This window comes from Rhinoraja longicauda, chromosome 44, assembly GCF_053455715.1.
Source record: "Rhinoraja longicauda isolate Sanriku21f chromosome 44, sRhiLon1.1, whole genome shotgun sequence".
NCBI lineage: Eukaryota > Metazoa > Chordata > Chondrichthyes > Rajiformes > Arhynchobatidae > Rhinoraja > Rhinoraja longicauda.
Window position 1 is genome coordinate 6,696,895 of NC_135996.1, and position 19,079 is coordinate 6,715,973.

The 19,079-nt window shown below is 53.5% G+C and overlaps 1 protein-coding gene across 3 annotated transcripts in view; it reads right to left on the minus strand.

Moving 5' to 3' along the window:
* Positions 1–19,079, minus strand: part of ash1l (ash1 (absent, small, or homeotic)-like (Drosophila)) — a 227,793-nt gene that overhangs the window by 114,527 nt on the left and 94,187 nt on the right. For all 3 annotated transcript variants that reach the window (XM_078432000.1, XM_078431999.1, XM_078431998.1), the window contains one exon: positions 13,477–17,614. In XM_078432000.1, the coding sequence (XP_078288126.1) occupies positions 13,477–17,614 (4,138 nt within the window). The remainder of the gene's footprint in view (positions 1–13,476; positions 17,615–19,079) is intronic.

Below are 19,079 nucleotides of genomic sequence, written 5' to 3' on the forward strand. Positions count from 1 at the left end.
TTCTACTGATGCACCACGGAAAGCATCAACAGGGGATGGATCACAGCTTGGTGTGGCACCTACTCTGCCAAAACCCACGCATATCATTCTGAGAGTTGTGAACTCAGCCCAGTCCATCGTGCAGATCCATCCCCCCCCTCCCCCCCTCCCCTCCCCTCCCCCCACCCCATGCGTCCCCTCCCCCCCCCCCCATCCCCTCCCCTCCCCTGAACTGCATTTACACTTCATGCTGCCTTGCTGCTCGGTGGGCCGAAGGGTCAGTTTCCGCGCTGTGTCTTTCACTTAATCGCGTCAGCCTTGACAATGGCGCCGCGGAATCTTGAAAGATACCGGCACAGTGGCGCAGCGGTAGAGTTGCTGCCTTACAGCGAATGCAGTGCCAGAGACCCAGGTTCCATCCCGACTACGGGCGCCGTCTGTACGGCGTTTGTACGTTCCCCCTGTGACCCGCGTGGGGTTTTCTCCGAGATCTTCGGTTTCCTCCCACACTCCAAAGACGTGCAGGTCTGTAGGTTAATTGGCTTGGTGTAAATGTAAAAATTGTCCCTAGTGTGTGTAGGATAGTGTTAGTGTGCGGGGATCGCTGGGCGGCGCGGATCCGGTGGGCCGAAGGGCCTGTTTCCGCGCTGTATCTAAATCTAAAAGTCTTGGCATAACTGCAGTCAAATAAGACTGGATAATCACATTTTTTGGACAGCTTCAAATCTAATAATTATGCCATTGCATTGTGGAGCCGATTACTATTCCCACTTCGAAACAGCAACTCCTTGGGCACGCCACCTTTCGCGGGACAAAAATGACTGCATATTAAACACCTGCAGTATCGGAAAGATGGCTGCAACTCACGGGAAAGAAGCAGACGGGCCAGCGGAGCACGGCCAAAGTCTGTTCCAAAATTACTGGACTCCCTGTCAGAGCCCTCTCCACCTGGTTTGGGAACAGCTCTGCCCAGGACAGGAAGGCTCTGCGGAGAGTAGTGCGTTCGGCTGAACGCACCATGGGAACTACACTCGCCCCTCCTGCAGGACTTATACATCAGGTGTAGATCTAGAGCCAGCAACATTATGGGGGACCCCTACCACCCCAGCAACGGACTGTTCCAGCTGCTGCGGTCAGGCAAACGCCTCCGCTGTCACGCTGTGAAAACGGAGAGGATGAGACGGAGTTTCTTCCCACAGGCCATCAGGATTGTTAACTCTCATATCACCAGAGCCTAATTTAATTTACTGTTTAATTTATTTTTTGTGTTAACATTTTTTATTTTCTATTGTGTTTTGTAGTTTTAGCACAATCCGCAGGCATTGCCACTTTCATTTCACTGCACATCTTGTATATGTATGTGACAAATAAAGTTGACGGGAGCGACTAGGCTTGTATACACTGGAATTTAGAAGGATGCGAGGAGATCTTATCGAAACGTATAAGATTATTAAGGGGTTGAACACGTTAGAGGCAGGAAACATGTTCCCAATGTTGGGGGAGTCCAGAACCAGGGGCCACAGTTTAAGAATAAGGGGTCGGCCATTTAGAACAGAGATGAGGAAAAACTTTTTCAGTCAGAGAGTTGTGAATCTGTGGAATTCTCTGCCTCAGAAGGCAGCAGAGGCCAATTCTCTGAATGCATTCAAGAGAGAGCTAGATAGAGCTCTTACGGATAGCGGAGTCAGGGGGTACGGGGAGAAGGCAGGAACGGGGTACTGATTGAGAATGATCAGCCATGATCACATTGAATGGCGGTGCGTACAGGCTCGAAGGGCCGAATGGCCTCCTCCTGCACCTGTTGTCTATTGTCTATTGAATGGCGGTGCTGGCTCGAATGTGATCTGTTCGATGACGTTGAGCTTGGCGATGGTAAGGCCCTTCAACGTTGAGCTGCAGCAGCGCTATGCCTCGCCAGTTGGCGGGCATTTGACGGTGCCGCCTGGCCCTGGGGACGCGGGGCGTTTTGCGGTCTGCAGACGTGGCAAAGACACTAGTTCCGTTGCTCGTGGGGGAGACCGTCTTTGTTTCCTCAGACAGACAGTGGAGCACACAGTCCCCGACCGGTTGCCCCAAATTCCAGCCACCGAATGGCGAACGAGGTCTGATTGACCTGGACGATGACACGTTGGCCTGGCTCGCCTCGACGGAGCTGCAGGTCTAAAAGATACGACGGAAGAGAAGACCCTATGCGACCAGCAGATGCTACGGTCAGCTGACAGGACTTCACAGGACCCCTCACGCGCCCTGCTCTCTGCGTTTGAGTGGCTCCCCTCGGGACGCCGGCTTCGCTGCCCAGGCTGTGGGACACAGAGGACAAGGGCAACCTTTGTCAATGGACAAAAGGTGCAGGAGGAGGCCATTCGGCCCTTCGAGCCAGCACCGCCATTCAATGTGATCATGGCTGATCATTCTCAATCAGTACCCCGTTCCTGCCTTTTCCCCATACCCCCTGACTCCGCTATCCTTAAGAGCTCTATCCAGCTCTCTCTTGAATGCATTCAGAGAATTGGCCTCCACTGCCTTCTGAGGCAGAGAATTCCACAGATTCACAACTCTCTGACTGAAAAAGTTTTTCCTCATCTCCGTTCTAAATGGCCGACCCCTTATTCTTAAACTGTGTGGCCCCTGGTTCTGGACTCCCCCAACATTGGGAACATGTTTCCTGCCTCTAACGTGTCCAACCCCTTAATAATCTTATACGTTTCGATAAGGGCTGTTCCCAAGGCTGTTCAGCCCCTCAACCCCCAACCATCCCCGTCCCACTGCTCACCCTGCTCATCCGCCCCCCCCAATAGTTTTTGTACTACTCTACGTGCCTTTGTAAATTGCCCCACGGGGACAAATAAAAAGTGTTTTTGAACTTTGGAGAAATATAGATTCATGGGCCTCCTCCAGTGTCATAGTGAGGCCCAGCGCAAATTGGAGGAACAGCACCTCATATCTCGCTTGGGCAGCTTGCAGCCCAGCGGTATGAACATTGACTTCTCTAACTTTAGATAGCTCCTCTGTCCCTCTCTTTCCCCTCCCCCTTCCCAGTTCTCCCACTAGTCTTCCTGTCTCCAACTACATCCTTTCTTTCTCCCCCCCCCTCCCCTGACATCAGTCCGAAGAAGGGTCCCGACCCGAAACGCCACCCATTCCTTCTCTCCAGAGATGCTGCCCGACCCGCTGAGTTACTCCAGCACTCTGTAAAACGTAATCTATCCATGTTCTCCACAGATCCTGCCTGACTCGCTGAGTTACTCCAGCACTCTGTGAAACGTCACCTATCCATGTTCTCCACAGATGCTGCCTGACCCGCTGAGTTACTCCAGCTTTTGTGATACCTTAGATTCATTCAGAATGCAAATGGATGGGTTTTAACAGTACACACCCGGCCACACTCAAAATGCCGATCCCTTCAGTTGCCTGTGCAGAATGTGGCATGACTGCAAGTCCTGTTCAGAACCCACTGGAAATGGGAAGCCTTCTTCTCAGAGCTGACGACAATTCATCCTGTCACTGGTTAAATCGGGAACAGCTCCTTCCAAGACCGCAAGAAATTGCAGAGAGTTGTGGATGCAGCCCAGACCAGCACGCAAACCAACCTCCCTTCCAGTGACTCCATCTATACCTCACGCTGCCTCAGCAAGGCCAGCAGCCCAGACCATCACACATGCACACAAACCAACCTCCCTTCCAGTGACTCCATCTACACCTCACGCTGCCTCGGCAAGGCCAGCAGCCCAGACCATCACACACACAAACCAACCTCCCTTCCAGTGACTCCATCTACACCTCACGCTGCCTCGGCAAGGCCAGCAGCATCATCAAGAACCAGTCTCACCCCCGGTCACTCCCTCTTCTCCCCTCTCCCATCGGGCAAGAGGTACAGAAGTGTGAAAACGCACAGCTCCAGATTCAGGGACATGTTCGTCCCAGCTGTTATCAGGCAACTAGAGAGCGGTCCTGTGCTACCATCTACCTCTTTGGAGACCCTCGGAATCTCTTCGATCAGACTTTACCTTGCACTAAACGTTATTCCCTTTATCCTGTATCTGCAAACTGTGGATGGCTCGATTGTAATCATGTATTGTCTTTCCGCTGATTGGTTAGCACGCAACAAAAGCTTTTCACTGTACCTTGGTAAATGTGACAATGAACTAAAGTGTCACAAAATGCTGGAGTAACTCAGCAGGTCAGGCAGCATCTTGGAGAGAAGGGATGGGTGACGTTCTTCAGTCTGAAGAAGGGTCTCGACCCGAAACGTCACCCATTCCTTCCCTCCAAGATGCTGCCTGACCTGCTGAGTTACTCCAGCATTTTGTGATACCTTCGATTTGTACCAGTATCTGCAGTTATTTTAGAAGGATGAGAGGAGATCTTATCGAAACGTATAAGATTATTAAGGGGTTGGACATGTTAGAGGCAGGAAACATGTTCCCAATGTTGGAGGAGTCCAGAACCAGGGGCCACAGTTTAAGAATAAGGGGTAGGCCATTTAGAACTGAGATGAGGAAAAACATTTTCAGTCAGAGAGTTGTGAATCTGTGGAATTCTCTGCCTCTTGAAGGCAGTGGAGGCCAATTCTCTGAATGCATTCAAGAGAGAGCTGGATAGAGCTCTTAAGTTTAGCGGAGTCAGGGGGTATGGGGAGAAGGCAGGAACTGGGTACTGATTGAGAATGATCAACCATGATCACATTGAATGGCGGTGCGTACAGGCTCGAAGGGCCGAATGGCCTCCTCCTGCACCCTGCACCTATTGTCTATTGTCTAAACTAACCTCATGAACTCAAATTGGATGCTGAAGAAAAGCTCAGGAAGCTGAAGAAAGAAGCAGGGCCTGAGTACTGTACCACTTTGCACTGTTTGATCAACCACGTCACGAGAGGTAATTACTCGACCATGTCCATTGCTAGCTAAGGCCTTCAGGGTCTCTGACAAGATCACAGTGGCTGTTAAACTCAGTATCGTTGCATCAATCCAGTTACCAGGCTGTGATTTAGTGGGCATTAGCAAAATTAAAGGTCCTCCTGCCTTCAAGATATCATCAAAGCGGTTCCATGAGGAATTTGGGCAGGCAGCTGAGATGTTGCCTGACCCGCTGAGTTACTCCAGCCTTTTGTGTCTAACTTGGGTTTTGGAGGTTAACTGGGCCTCTGTAAATTGCCCTTCAGTGTGTCAGGGATGGATGCGGAAGTGAGATAACGGAACCAGTGTATGGGTAGACACGAAATGCTGGAGTAACTCAGCGGGTCAGGCAGCATCTCAGGAGAGACCCGAAACGTCACCCATTCCTTCTCTCCTGAGATGCTGCCTGACCCGCTGAGTTACTCCAGCATTTCGTGTCTACCTTCGATTTAAAACAGCATCTGCAGTTTTTTTCCTGCACACTTGTGCATGGGTGATCGATGGCAGACTAGGTGGGCTGAAGGGCCTGTTTCTGTGCTATATCTTTGAATCAATTCAATCAACAATGTAGATCTTTGCAAGGCCAAATTTTCACACAACTGAAATAGGGGCGGCGCAGCGGTAGAGTTGCAGCCTCACAGCGCCAGGGACCCGGGTTCGATCCTGACTACGGGGTGTTTGTCTGTACGTTCTCCCCGTGACCTCGTGGGTTTTCTCCGAGATCTTTGGTTTCCTCCCACACTCCAAAGACGTGCAAGTTAATGGGCTTGGCATCAATGTAAATTGTCCCTAGTGTGCGCAGGGTAATGTTAGTGCGCGGGGATCGCTGGTTGGCGCGGACTCGGTGGGCTGAAGGGCCTGTTTCCACGCTGTCTCCCTGAAAAGCCTCCATAGAGATTTTGGCACAGGAGGAACTGCAGTGGGATAAAGGCCAACACTAGGAAGAGACGCCCAGAGTAGCACCAGCCAGAAACGGCAGAGCATTAAACATCCAAATTGTTGCCTGTACAATAGAATAGTATTCCATTTAACCTGTGTAACGTACTGCACAGCCTTAAAACAACACGCATGAATAGTAAATACTCAGAGTTCACAGCTACCACATTGGAAACCGTTTTGAAAGTGATCTGAGCAATCTGCCAAACATATCCGATGATACAAAAGCCATTTCCCCTCATTCAAGCTAATATGCAGAAACAGAGCTTTTATAAAATAAAAGGGAAATACTTCATTCATTTCCATTTCAAGCCTAATCAATGTTTTCATTGCAAATGCAATTTTTAGTTTGCTTGATCCTGGTTGAAAGGCTTTGTAAAATAACTTCAGGTGACAGGGGAAATCTCAACAAGCTGAAAGAAACCTCTTACCCATAACACTCAATGATTGTGACAAAATTAAATCAGGAGCAGGAGGAAAGAAAACTGCAGATGCTGGTTTCTATCGAAGGTAGACACAAAATGCTGGAGTAACTCAGCGGGTCAGGCAGCGTGGTTAGGCTTCTGAAGAAGGGTCTTGACCCAAAACCTGTTCCTTCTGTCCAGAGATGCTGCCTGACTCGCTGAGTTACTCCATCACTCTGTGAAACGTCACCCATTCCTTCTCTCCAGAGATGCTGCCTGACCTGCTGAGTTACTCCAGTATTTAGTGTCTACCCTTAAATCAGGAGCAAATGTGCATCTGCAGTTCACCTCTCAATAGTTTTTTTAGTGCATGGGATCGTGGCAGTGGAGAATCTGTAGACCGGGCACAGGCTGCTGAACAGAGACTGCTGGTCAGTGTATGGTGATTGGGCTCACCAACGACTGTCTACTCTATCTATGCCCTGGCCTCTGAATTTATAGAAGGCATTTTATCGGGCTGCATCACAGCTTGGTTTGGGAACAGCTCCATCCAAGACCGCAATAAATTGCAGAGAGTTGTGGACGCAGCCCAGACCATCACACAAACCAACCTCCCTTCCATTGACTCCATCTACACCTCACGCTGCCTCGGCAAGGCCAGCAGCATCATCAAGGACCAGTCACACCCTGGCCACTCCCTCTTCTCCCCTCTCCCATCGGGCAAGAGGTACAGAAGTGTAAAAACGCACACCTCCAGATTCAGGGGCAGTTTCTTCCCAGCTGTTATCAGACTACTGAACCATCCTACCACAACCAGAGGGCAGTGCTGAACTACCATCTACCTCATTGGAGAGCCATGGACTATCATCGGACTTTACTGGCTTTACTCTCTATCCCCTCCCCCTTCCCAGTTCTCCCACCAGTCTTCCCGTCTCCAACTACATTCTATCTTTGTCCCACCCCTTCCCCTGAAGAAGTATAAGAAAATAACTGCAGATGCTGGTACAAATCGAAGGTATTTATTCACAAAATGCTGGAGTAACTCAGCAGGTCAGGCAGCATCTCGGGAGAGAAGGAATGGGTGACGTTTCGGGTCGAGACCCTTCTTCAGACTGATGTCAGGGGGGCGGGACAAAGGAAGGATACAGGTGGAGACAGGAAGATAGAGGGAGATCTGGGAAGGAGGAGGGGAAGAGAGGGACAGAGGAACTATCTAAAGTTGGAGAAGTCGATGTTCATACCACTGGGCTGCAAGCTGCCCAGGCGAAATATGAGGTGCTGTTCCTCCAATTTCCGGTGGGCCTCACTATGGCACTGGAGGAGGCCCATGACAGTCTGAAGAAGGATCTCGACCCGAAACGACACCCTCTCACTTCTCTCCCGAGATGCTGCCTGACCCGCTGAGTTCCTCCAGCATTTTGTGTCTGCCTTTACCTTGCACTAAACATTATTCACGTTCTTCCCTTTACAATGTATCTGTACACTGCGGACGGACGATTGTAATCACGTAAAGTCTTTGTGCTGACTGGCTAGCCCGCAACAAAAGCTTTTCACTGTACCTCGGTACACGTGACAATAAACTAAAACTCAAACGTACACCATATCATGTTCCAAGCTATTACCCAAAAGGGGGGTCTCACAATGCCCAATACCACACAATGTTCAAGTATAGGACTCGCCACACTGAAAAGTCAGAGACCAAACCACACTGCAGAAGCATGCAAGCATGAAGGACACCTTAAAGCCTTCCGCCAACGTGCAGACAAAATGATTTCTGGGCGGTTGTCGTTGGAAAATTTCAGTTCAGAAATTAATAGGCGGAAGTCATTGGTAAAAAAAAGCTTTTTAGTTACCACTGGACCAACCTTATATTTAATGGGAGATAGACACAAAAAGCTGGAGCAACTCAGCGGGACAGGCAGCATCTCAGGAGAGAAGGAATGGGTGACGTTTCGGGTCGAGACCCTTCTTCAGACCGATGTCAGGGTGTCGGGACAAAGGAAGGATATAGGTGGAGACAAGAAGACAGAGGGAGAACTGGGAAGGGGGAGGGGAAGAGAGGGACAGAGGAACTATCTAAAGTTGGAGAAGTCAATGTTCATACCACTGGGCTGCAAGCTGCCCAAGCAAAATATGAGGTGCTGTTTCTCCAATTTCCGGTGGGCCTCACTATGGCACTGGAGGAGGCCCATGACAGAAAGGTCAGACTGGAAGTGGGAGGGGGAGTTGAAGTGCTCAGCCACCGGGAGATCAGGTTGGTTAAGGTAGACTGAGCGAAGGTGTTGAGCGAAACGATCGCTGAGCCTGCGCTTGGTCTCTGAAATTGACATCTAGAGCAGCGGATACAATAGATGAGGTTGGAGGAGGTGCAGGTGAACCTCTGTCTCACCTGGAAAGACTGTTTGGGTCCTTGGATGGAGTTGAGGGGGGAGATAAAGGGACAAGTGTTGCATCTCCTGCGGTTGCTGGGGAAAGTGCCCGGGGAGGGGGTGGGTGGGTAGGAAGGGACAAGTGGACCAGGGAGTTACGGAGGGAACGGTCTCTGCGGAACGCAGAGAGAGGAGGGGATGGGAAGATGTGGCCAGTGGTGGGGTCCCGTTGAAGGTGACAGAAAAGTTGGAGGATGATTTGTTGGATACGCTGGCTGCTGGGGTGGAAGGTGAGAATGAGGGGGATTCTGTCCTTGTTGCGAGTGGGGGGAGGGGGAGCAAGAGCGGAGTTGCGGGATGTAGAAGAGGCCCTAGTGAGAGCCTCATCTATAATGGAGGAGGGGAAGCCCCGTTTCTTGAAGAATGAGGACATCTCTGATGCCCTAGTGTGAAACACCTCATCCCGGGCGCAGATGCAGCGTAGACGGAGGAATTGGGAGTAGGGGATAGACTTTTTGCAGGGGACCGGGTGGGAAGAAGTGTAGTCCAAATAGCTGAGCGAGTCAGTGGGTTTATAGTAGATGTCAGTCACTAGTCTGTCTCCTGTGATGGAGATGGTGAGGTCCAGAAATGGTAGGGAGATGTCGGAGATAGTCCAGGTATATTTAAGAGCAGGATGGAAATTGGTAGTGAAGTGTGAAGTCAATGAGTTCTGCATGGGTGCAAGAGGTAGCACCAAAGCAGTCGTCGATGTAGCGGAGGTAGAGTTCGGGGATGGGGCCAGTGTATGTCCGGAACAGGGATTGTTCGACGTACCTGACAAAGAGGCAGGCGTAGCTAGGGCCCATGCGAGTGCCCATAGCTACGCCTCTGGTTTGGAGGAAATGGGAGGAGTCAAAGGAGAAGTTGTTAAGGGTAAGAACCAGCTCTGCTAGGTGGAGGAGAGTGTTGGTAGATGGGGATTGGCTGGTTCTGCGGTTGAGGAAGAAACGGAGGGCTTCGAGACCATCCTTGTGGGGGATGGAAGTGTAGAGTGACTGGACATCCATGGTAAAGATGAGGGAGTGGGAGCCTGGGAACCGGAAGTTATCGAGGAGACGGAGAGCATGTGAGGTGTCTTGGACGTAGGTGGGGAGGGATTTGACCAGGGGGGATAGGATGGAGTCGAGGTAGGTGGAAATAAGTTCGGTGGGACATGAACAGGCAGAGACAATGGGTCTGCCGGGACAGTTCTGTTTGTGGATTTTAGGTAGAAGGTAAAATTGGGGTGTGCGGGGCTGGGGAACGATAAGTTTGGAGGCATTGGGGGGTAGAGCGCTGGAAATGGTGAGGTCCGTGATGATGCTGATGATTAAGGTCTGGTGTTCGTCAGTGGGGTCATGGTCCAAGGATAAGTAGGAGGAGGTGTCTGGCCTCGGTCTGGTAGAGGTCAGCAAGCCAGACTACCACAGCACCTCCCTTGTCAGCGGGTTTGATGATTAAGTCCGGGTTGTTGCGGAGTGAGTGGAGGGCTGCACGTTCAGGAGGGGAGAGGTTAGAGTGAGTCAGGGGAGTGGAGAATTTGAGGCGGTTAATGTCACGCCGGCAGTTGGAGATGAAAAGTTCTAGTGAGGGGAGTTGGCCAAACGGGGGGGTCCAAGAGGAGGGAGTCCGCTGGAGACGGGAGAAGGGGTCATCACTGGGGGGTGAGGACTAGTTCCCATGGAACAAGGCTCGGAGGCGGAGGCGACGGAAGAAAACGGGAGATTATTAGTCGGAACGAACTGCAGATGCTGGTTTACACTGAAGATAGACACAAACAGCTGGAGTAACTCGGTGGGTCAGGCAGCATCTCTGGAGAAAGGGAATAGGTGAAAAGTCCCGAAACGCCACCTATTCCTTTTCTCTAGAGATGCTGCCTGACCCGCTGAGTTACTCCAGCCTCTTGTGTCTATCTTGGGAGATTATTATATCCATAAAGCATGTCATTTGTGAAGAAAGCCAGGGTACTGACTTACTGCGTTTACCTCTACCCAAGGACTTATCCCATCCCGATCATTCCTACTCCCCGCTCCTGTCCGGCAGAAGGTACAGAAGCTTGAAAGCGCGCACCACTAGACTCAGGAACAGCTTCTTATCTTCTTGTTATCAGGTTTCTGAACGGACCTGCCATCAGCTAGGGTACTGTCCCATTCACCTCTACCCCGTTGTGGAGATTGTCTTGGGAACTGGTGGACGACAATGCTGAGAACTATCTTCTGCACTTCTTTTTCAGTCAGAGAGTTGTGAATCAGTGGAATTCTCTGCCTCAGAAGGCAGCGGAGGCCAATTGTCTGAATGCATTCAAGAGAGAGCTAGATAGAGCTCTTAAGGATAGCGGAGTCAGGGGGTTTGGGGAGAAGGCAGGAACGGGGTACTGATTGAGAATGATCAGCCATGATCACATTGAATGGCGGTGCGTACAGGCTCGAAGGGCCGAATGGCCTCCTCCTGCACCTATTGTCTATTGTCTATTGCACTCTATATCGTCCCCCTTGCTCTCCCTTTTGTGCTTGTGTTTGACTTGATTGTATAAATAGTATAGTATTATCTGATCAGATATGATCGCATGCAAAACAACACTTGGTGCACGTGACAATAACAAACCAAAATCTAGAAAGAAAAGTGTTTCTTACAAAGCAGCAGGTTGAAGGGATGAGTATTAATCACATGTAGAAACAAGGAACTGCAGATGCTGGTTTACCGAGGAAAGACACAAAATGCTGGAGTAACTCAGTGGGTCAGGCAGCACCCTGGAGAACATGGATCGATGCTTCGGGTCAGAAACAGGTGATGAAACGTCACCTGTCCATGTTCTCTAGGGATGCTGTTTGTCCCGCTGAGTTACTCCAACATTTTGTGTCGTTCCCCAGCATCAATGAGTTACTCCAGCTTCCTGACCCGTTGAGTTACGCCAGCATTTTGTGTCTTTCCCCAGTATCACTGAGTTACTCCAGCTTCCTGACCCGTTGAGTTACGCCAGCATTTTGTGTCTTTCCCCAGTTTCACTGAGCTACTCCAGCTTCCTGACCCGTTGAGTTACTCCAGCATTTTGTGTCTTTCCCCAGTATCATTGCATTTTCAGCACAAGTCCTGCACAAGTCTACCTTGACACAGCTCCGTGTTAGTGTTTAGTTCAGAGATGCAGCGCGGAAACAGGCCCTTTGACCCACCGAGTCCGCGCCGACCAGCGATCCCCGCACACTAACACTGTCCTGCACACACGAGGGACAATTTTGCATTCATACCAAGCCAATTAACCTACAAACCTGCACATCTTTGGAGTGTGGGAGGAAACAGAGGATCTTGGAGAAAACCCACGCAGGTCACGGGGAGAACGTGCAGACTCCGTGCAGACAGCACCCGTAGTCAAGATGGAACCCGGCTCTCTGGCACTGTAAGGTGGCAACTCTATCACTGCACCACCAAACAAGTGCCCTGCAAACACTAAACAGGCAAACACCCTCTGCGTCTCACAACGGCACCACCTTACGCCAATTCTGAGGCAGCCCGATGCTGCTGGAATAAAACAATAATTGCCATGAGAAATACGACAGACTCCATCGCAGCATTAGTACATTTGAAGTGTAGGAAAAAAACTGCAGATGCTGGTTTAAATCGAAGGTAGACACAAAATGCTGGAGCAACTCAGCGGGTCAGGCAGCATCTCGCGAGAGAAGGAATGGGTGACGTTCCTCAGTCTGAAGAAGGGTCACGACCCGAAACGTCCCCCATTCCTTCTCTCCAGAGATGCTGCCTGACACGCTGAGTTACTCCAGCATGTTATGTCTACCTAGGAATCCCACTGTTCCGTTTCGGGACATATATTTGACAATAAAACACTCTTGAGCTGTGTGGAGATTGCACGATCTGCCCGTGACTGACTGCATGGGTTTCCTTCCACAACCCAATGACCTGCGGGGTTTGTAAGTTAATTGGCCTGTGTAAAATTGCCCCTGGCGTGTGGGGTAGAGCAGCGGTAGAGTTGCTGCTTTACAGCGAATGCAGCGCCGGAGACTCAGGTTCGATCCAGACTACGGGTGCTGCACTGTAAGGAGTTTGTACGTTCTCCCCGTGACCTGCGTGGGTTTTCTCCGAAATCTTCGGTTTCCTCCCACACTCCAAAGACGTACAGGTATGTAGGTTAATTGGCTGGGTAAATGTAAAAAAATTGTCCCTAGTGGGTGTGGGATGGTGTTAATGTACGGGGATCGCTGGGCGGCACGGACTTGGTGGGCCGAAAGGGCCTGTTTCCGGCTGTATATATATGATATGATGATATAGTGTTGGTGCGCGGGGTGATCGCTGGTCGGCGTGGTCTCGGTGGGCCGAAGGGCCTGTTTCCGTGCTGTATTTCTAAACTAAACACTTTGTTTCTGATGCTGTGTGTCACGAGGGTTCACTCTGCAATGCGCCGTCAAACAAGTGCCCTGCAGACACTGGACTTGCAAACAGCCTCTGCGTCTCACAGCGGCACCACTTTACGCTAATTCTGAGGTGGCCCAAAGCTGCTGGGATAAAACAATAAACATCTCGAGAAATACGAAATAGATTCCATCGCAACATTAGTACTTTTGAAGTGTAGGGAAAAAAAACTGCAGATGCTGGTTTAAATCGAAGGTAGACACAAAATGCTGGAGTAACTCAGCGGTTCAGGCAGCATCTCGTGAGAGAAGGAATGGGTGACATTCTTCAGTCTGAAGAAGGGTCTCGACCCAAAATGTCACTCACTCCTACTCTCCAGAGATGCTGCCTGACCCGCTGAGTTAATCCAGCATTTTGTGTCTGACGTAGTACTTTTGAAATTCAGTACGACCGCCCGCTGTGTCAATGCGGCATTAATCAGGAGGCTGTTTAAGATCCAGTCAATCTTACCTGCTGCCGCCAAGGCTGTTCTTTCCCCGGAAGAGGGCCGCTCCCTCCTGATCAACCTGCTGGGCAAACCATCGTGCGTGGCGAGAAGCTCGGGGCCGGCGTCGGACTGCTGCTTCTTGCGGCCCACGCCGCCGGAGGGCTTGCTCGGCTTGTAGCTTCCTATTGCACTTGTAAACAGATTGGTGTGCTCCTCGCCGACGCTGGGCTCCGAGCCAGACAGGTAGCGGGCCAAGCACGCGCCCTCCGCGCAGTCGATCTGGAGCGGTGTCTGCAGCCCCACCGAGATGGAGCCCCCGTGCTCGGTGGAGTCCCGCCGCGCCCACTGGTCGCCCCGGCCCAGCAGGCCCTTCGGCGAGGCCAGGTGGGCGAAGGGCATGTGGCACCTGTGCTTGTCCTTGTGCTTGTGCCGCTCGGACGCGGCCTCCTTGCCGTAGGCGTAGCGCCGCAGCAGCGAGGGGTTGACCGCCAGGCCGTCGGCGGACGGTGGGCCCTGGTCGGACGAGCGGTGTTCGCGGTGCTTGTGCCGGTGCTTGTGCTTGTGCTCGTGCACCCAGCTGTAGGCCATCTCCGCCGGGATGCTGGCGTACGTGCCCATGGACAGCAGCGAGGTGCGGCTGCCTGCCAGGAAGGCCTCGGGGCGCAGCAGTCTGTGTTTCTTCTTGTGGTACTTGTTGGGGTTGAGGAGCAGGTGGCCGGCGTGCATGTAGGAGGGGGGGGGCATGGTGCTGCTCAGGGAGGGGGGAGGAGGGGGAGGGGGAGGCGGGTACAGCGTGGGAGGGTACCGGGCGTAGTAGCCCAAACCCAGCGGGCCGGCGGAGACTGGGGCGGGGGAGTAAGGCATACTGTAGGAAGGGAAGAAGCCCCCGTTGGCCAGGGGGAAGCTGAGGCCGTGGACAAAGGGGACCTCGGTCATGGCCTCTCGCATCTTCGGCGGCCGCCCCCTCTTTTTCTTCAGTTCGGGCTTTCGGATATAGTGCATGGGGTCGAAGGGGAAGGGCGGGTGTGTGTAGAAGCTGCCAAAGTTGATGCGGAAGATGGAGGGGAGGATGTCCCTCGGGATGTAGTGGTGGCTCCTGTGTGTTATTCTCAGCTCACTCAGCCTGGTGATCAGCTCCTCTAGCTCGGCCAGGAAGTTAGGGTCTTGCTTGTTGCGTAGCTGCAGGTACTTCTTCTTCCGTTTCCGCTTCTGCCGCTTCAGCTTGTCGTAGCTCAGGTAGTCGTGGGCCCGGCGCTTGCACTTGTGCTTGTGCTTCTCCTTCAGGGCGGACAGGGCGGCCGCGCTCTCGGCGGGCATGACCGACACGTGGTCGAAGGAGTACCTGCGCTTCCTGGGGCCGCAGAACTTCTCGGCCCGGTCCGACGTGCTGTTGTTGTCGGTGCCGATGCCGCTGTCGCTGGGGATGGTCTCCTCGCTGTGGGACTCGCTGATGGGCGAGGGGGTGGCCTCCTTCAGGGACGTCAGCTCGCACAGGTGGGAGGGCGAGTTTGGCAGCAGCGTGGGCGGGGAGAGCCTGCGGCGCCCCTTGGAGGCCTTGCGGCCGGCCAGGGCCTGCGCCGCGCCGCCCTTGCCGCCGTGCAGGTGCAGGTTTGGCACGGGGGTGGGCTCGATGAAGCCCGCGTCGCTGCTGGCCGGGCTCTGGCTTCCGCTCACCCCCGACGACTGGGAGTAGGTTGGTGAGGGCAGGACGTCCGGGGCGTTGGGGTTCGACGACTGCATGAAGTTTGGCAGCACCTGCCCTAGTGTTGCGGTGAACGCCGGTGGCAGCGGCTTGCCGGCCATACTCAGCATGCTGCTGATGTACGGACCATCTAACGACATCTTGGGCTTCCGACCCCTCTTCTTTCCTATGTAAATCGTTCCTTTCTTGCTGACGTTAATTTGCTGGCCCACCTTGGAGCCAAAGGTGGCAGTGAAGGTGGAGATGCTGCTACTCATCTTGGATTGCACTTTCCCTTTACTACTGGATCCGCCGGCACTCAAAAGGATTTGGTTCAAGAGCTTTTTCCTTTTCAGCGTCTTCATCTTGTTGATCTTCTTGATGAATTTCTTGTCCAACAGTGTTTTCATCAGTTGCCTCTTCCCCTTTTTGGATGATTTCGGGTCCGCGTCGCCTGCCGTTTGGTAGTCATCGCCGGCGGTCGGTTTCTGCGGGTACTCCGTCGGCTTGGCCTTGGTCTCGCCCGGCTCCAGGCCGTGGTGGCGTGTGGCCTCCTCCTCGGGCTCGGTGAGCGGCGGGCCTAGCGCTATAGGCTTGGCGGCGGGCATCATCATCAGCTGCTGCTGCTGCTTCTTGGGCCGGCCCCGTCTCCGCTTGCCGGGGAGGGAGGTCACGAACGCCTTGCTGGGCAGGAGCTGGGTTTCCGGCTGCAGTATCGGGGGGTCTTTCTCCCCCGCAAACTCCTTGCTCTTCGACATCATGGAGAGCACTTTGGATGGGGGGATCTTTAACGTCCTGTGTGGCGGCTCCTGGAGCTGAGGCATGGGGTCGAGCTTGGCTCGGGCTTTTTTAGGCTTGTGAAGGTTTAAAACCCCGCTTAATAGCAGGGGGTCTTGCAGGCTACTTTTAGAGACCCTCTCCTCGTGGTGGCTTTGCGGGGAGACGAGATGCCGCGACCCCTCGACTTTCTGAGGCAAAGGTGGGGAAATGCAGGCCTTGGTCAGCTTTGGCAGGCGGGCCTTGATGATTTTAGACTCGCTGAACAACGATGTAAACCCTGGGCTTCTTATCACCGGGGGGTGGTCGGAGTGGATTTTTTGCTCGGGTCTGTACGTGGCAGGTTTCAGCAGCCCCGGCGACGTGAGCGGCGAAGCTAAACGCTCGCCAAAGGCGCTCGTGGTGCTGACGCCCACCACCTTCATCCGGGGGGTCTTTCCCTTCCTCTTGTTGACGAGCCTTGGCTGGAGGGTGGAGCTGGGGGGCGAGAAGCTGTGGTAGGTTTTCTGCAGCTGCTGGTGGGCCACTTTCAGCGTGCTGGGCTTGAGGGTGGGTTTGCTGTTGAGGATGCTCTTGAAGCTGGCCACCGCGCCGATGGCAGAGCCGGGACAGTCGATCTTGGGCGCCGCGGAGCAGGGCAGGTCCCGGCTCCTCTCGGCCAGCTGAGCGAAGGCCTTCATGCTGTCCAGGCGCGGGGGGTGAAGGCCGCTCTTGGCGGTAGCGTCCGTGCTGAAGTGGTGGGCGTGGAGCTTGAAGCCGAAGTGGAGGGGGAGGCTGCTGCTGGGCAGGGGCTGGCTCTCGACCGCCGGTTTGGCGTCCGCGTCGGGGGCCGGCGCCCTGTCGGCGTCCGCCTGGGCCGAGGCGGGCTGAGGGGGGAGTGGAGGGGGGAAGGCGGCCATCCTGCTTAGAGAAAGTGGCGGGCCCGCTGGCGAGGGCGCCGAGACGGGCCCGTCGGCGACGGCCGCCCTCCTCCCGTAGACGTCAGTGCTCGGTGCAGCTCGGTGCTCTGCTGAAGTGCAATGGGTCGACGGTTGCTTGTCTAGCTTTGGGATGGCGTGCTCTGCCTTCTCCGCGGGGGGCTGCAGCTCGAGGCGCGGCGGGATGCCTTCTTTGCACGCCGCCGCCTCACCCAACAGGCAGTCGTGCCTTGCCGAGGCTTTCTCCAGCAGAGTCTCCTTGGCCATTTGGGTTAGCACTGCCTTGCCACAGACTTTGCCTCCGGCGGCCTCCTTTGCCTCCAGCTCTGCCGAGATTGCGTGCTTGTAATCTACGTAAGCCGGACTGCCCAAGTGCTCTCTCACCGAGCCGGCAGCAGCGGCAGCGAGGCCAGCTTTGAGCTGGCTCAGATCTCTGCTCACCACCATCCCGTTGCCAAGCATTTGCTTCCGAAACTTGGTTCTGGAGAACTTGGCCGCGGGGCAGGTGCTCTTCAGGGCGGCCGATTTCTCCACGTACGACGCCTCGCCGTTCGCTTGTTCCTTGGCGTCGGCGCTCCTGCCGCCCGCTGCAGCTTTGCTACATTCGGTCTGCTCCAGAATTGGAGGAGGAGGGGGGGGAGGAGGGGGCGGGGTGGGCGTGCGGGGCGGGGGCGGCGGCGGCGGCTTCTTAGGCTCCCCGCCTCCCGTCTGCGGGTAGCGGCCCTCCTCCGTGGTCAAGTCCACCGTCTTCATGTCCGCGCTCTTGCTGTGCAACTTCAGGGAACCCTGTACGTGGTGTGGAGGGAGCAAAAAAATATATATATATCAGGCAAAGTTCCCACTCCAGTTACAAAGATTATAATAAAACATTTTGTTCACACGTTGAGAATGTCAGCACCAGACATTTTCTGCAACTCACTCCTTTCCAATGACTACAGAAGTTATGCGGTGCTGGCTCGAAGGGCCGAATGGCTTCCTCCTGCACCTATTGTCTATTGTCTATTGTCTAAGACTTTGGCGAGGCCACATTTGGAGTATTTTGTGGGACAGAAAACTGCAGATGGTGGTTTAAATTGAAGGTAGACACTAAATGCTGGAGTAACTCAGCGGGTCAGGTAGCATCTCTGGAGAGAAGGAATGGGTGACGTTTCGGGAGACCCGAAACGTCACCCATTCCTTCTCTCCAGAGATGCTGCCTGACCCGCTGCCTGACCCGCTGAGTTACTCCAGCATTTAGTGTCTACCAGAAACTGCAGAGGCTGGCTTATACCGAAGTTAGACACAAGTTAGGCACGGTAGCGCAGCGGTAGAGTTGCTGCTTTACAGCGAATGCAGCGCCGTCGACTCAGGTTCGATCCTGACTACGGGTGCTGCACTGTAAGGAGTTTGTACGTTCTCCCCGTGACCTGCGTGGGTTTTCTCCGAGATCTTCGGTTTCCTCCCACACTCCAAAGACGTACAGGTATGTAGGTTAATTGGCTGGGTAAATGTAAAAATTGTCCCTAGTGGGTGTAGGATAGTGTTAATGTGCGGGGATCACTGGGCGGCACGGACTTGGTGGGCCGAAAAGGCCTGTTTCCGGCTGTATATGATATGATATGATATATGATAGTGCTAAAGGCAACGTCTCTGGATAAAAGGAATAGGTGACGTTCGTGGTTGGAACTTCACCTTTTTTACAGAGATGCTGCCTGACCTGCTGAGTTACTCCAGCATTTAGTGTCTACCACAAACTGCAGAGGCTGGTTTATACCGAAGTTAGACACAAGTGCTAAAGGCAACTCGGCAGTTCAGGCAACGTCTCTGGATAAAAGGAATAGGTGATGTTCGTGGTTGGATCTTCACCTTTATTACAGAGATGCTGTCTGACCTGATGAGTTGCTCCAGCACTTTGTGTCTATTAAGGTTTAGAATGACATGGGCCAAACGCAGGTAGGTGTAGGGTCCCCAACTGTCCCGTATTAGTCGGGACATCCTGTATATTGGGCAAAATTAGTTTGTCCCATACGGGACCGCCCTTGTCCGGTATTAGGCCTGGGGGGGTGGGGGGCTGTAGGCCCGGACACTGTAGGCCCGGGAACCGCTGTAGGTCGGGAGGCCCGGGCGCTGCCTAATGGAGGTTGCGTAGCAACCCGCCTCCCAGTCGCCATTGGTGGAGTGGGAGCATGTGGCCGCTGGCTGGGTGAGGTCACGTGGGGCGCGGGGCGGTGACGTCACCTTTGTCCCTTATTTGGGAGTGAGAAAGTTGGCA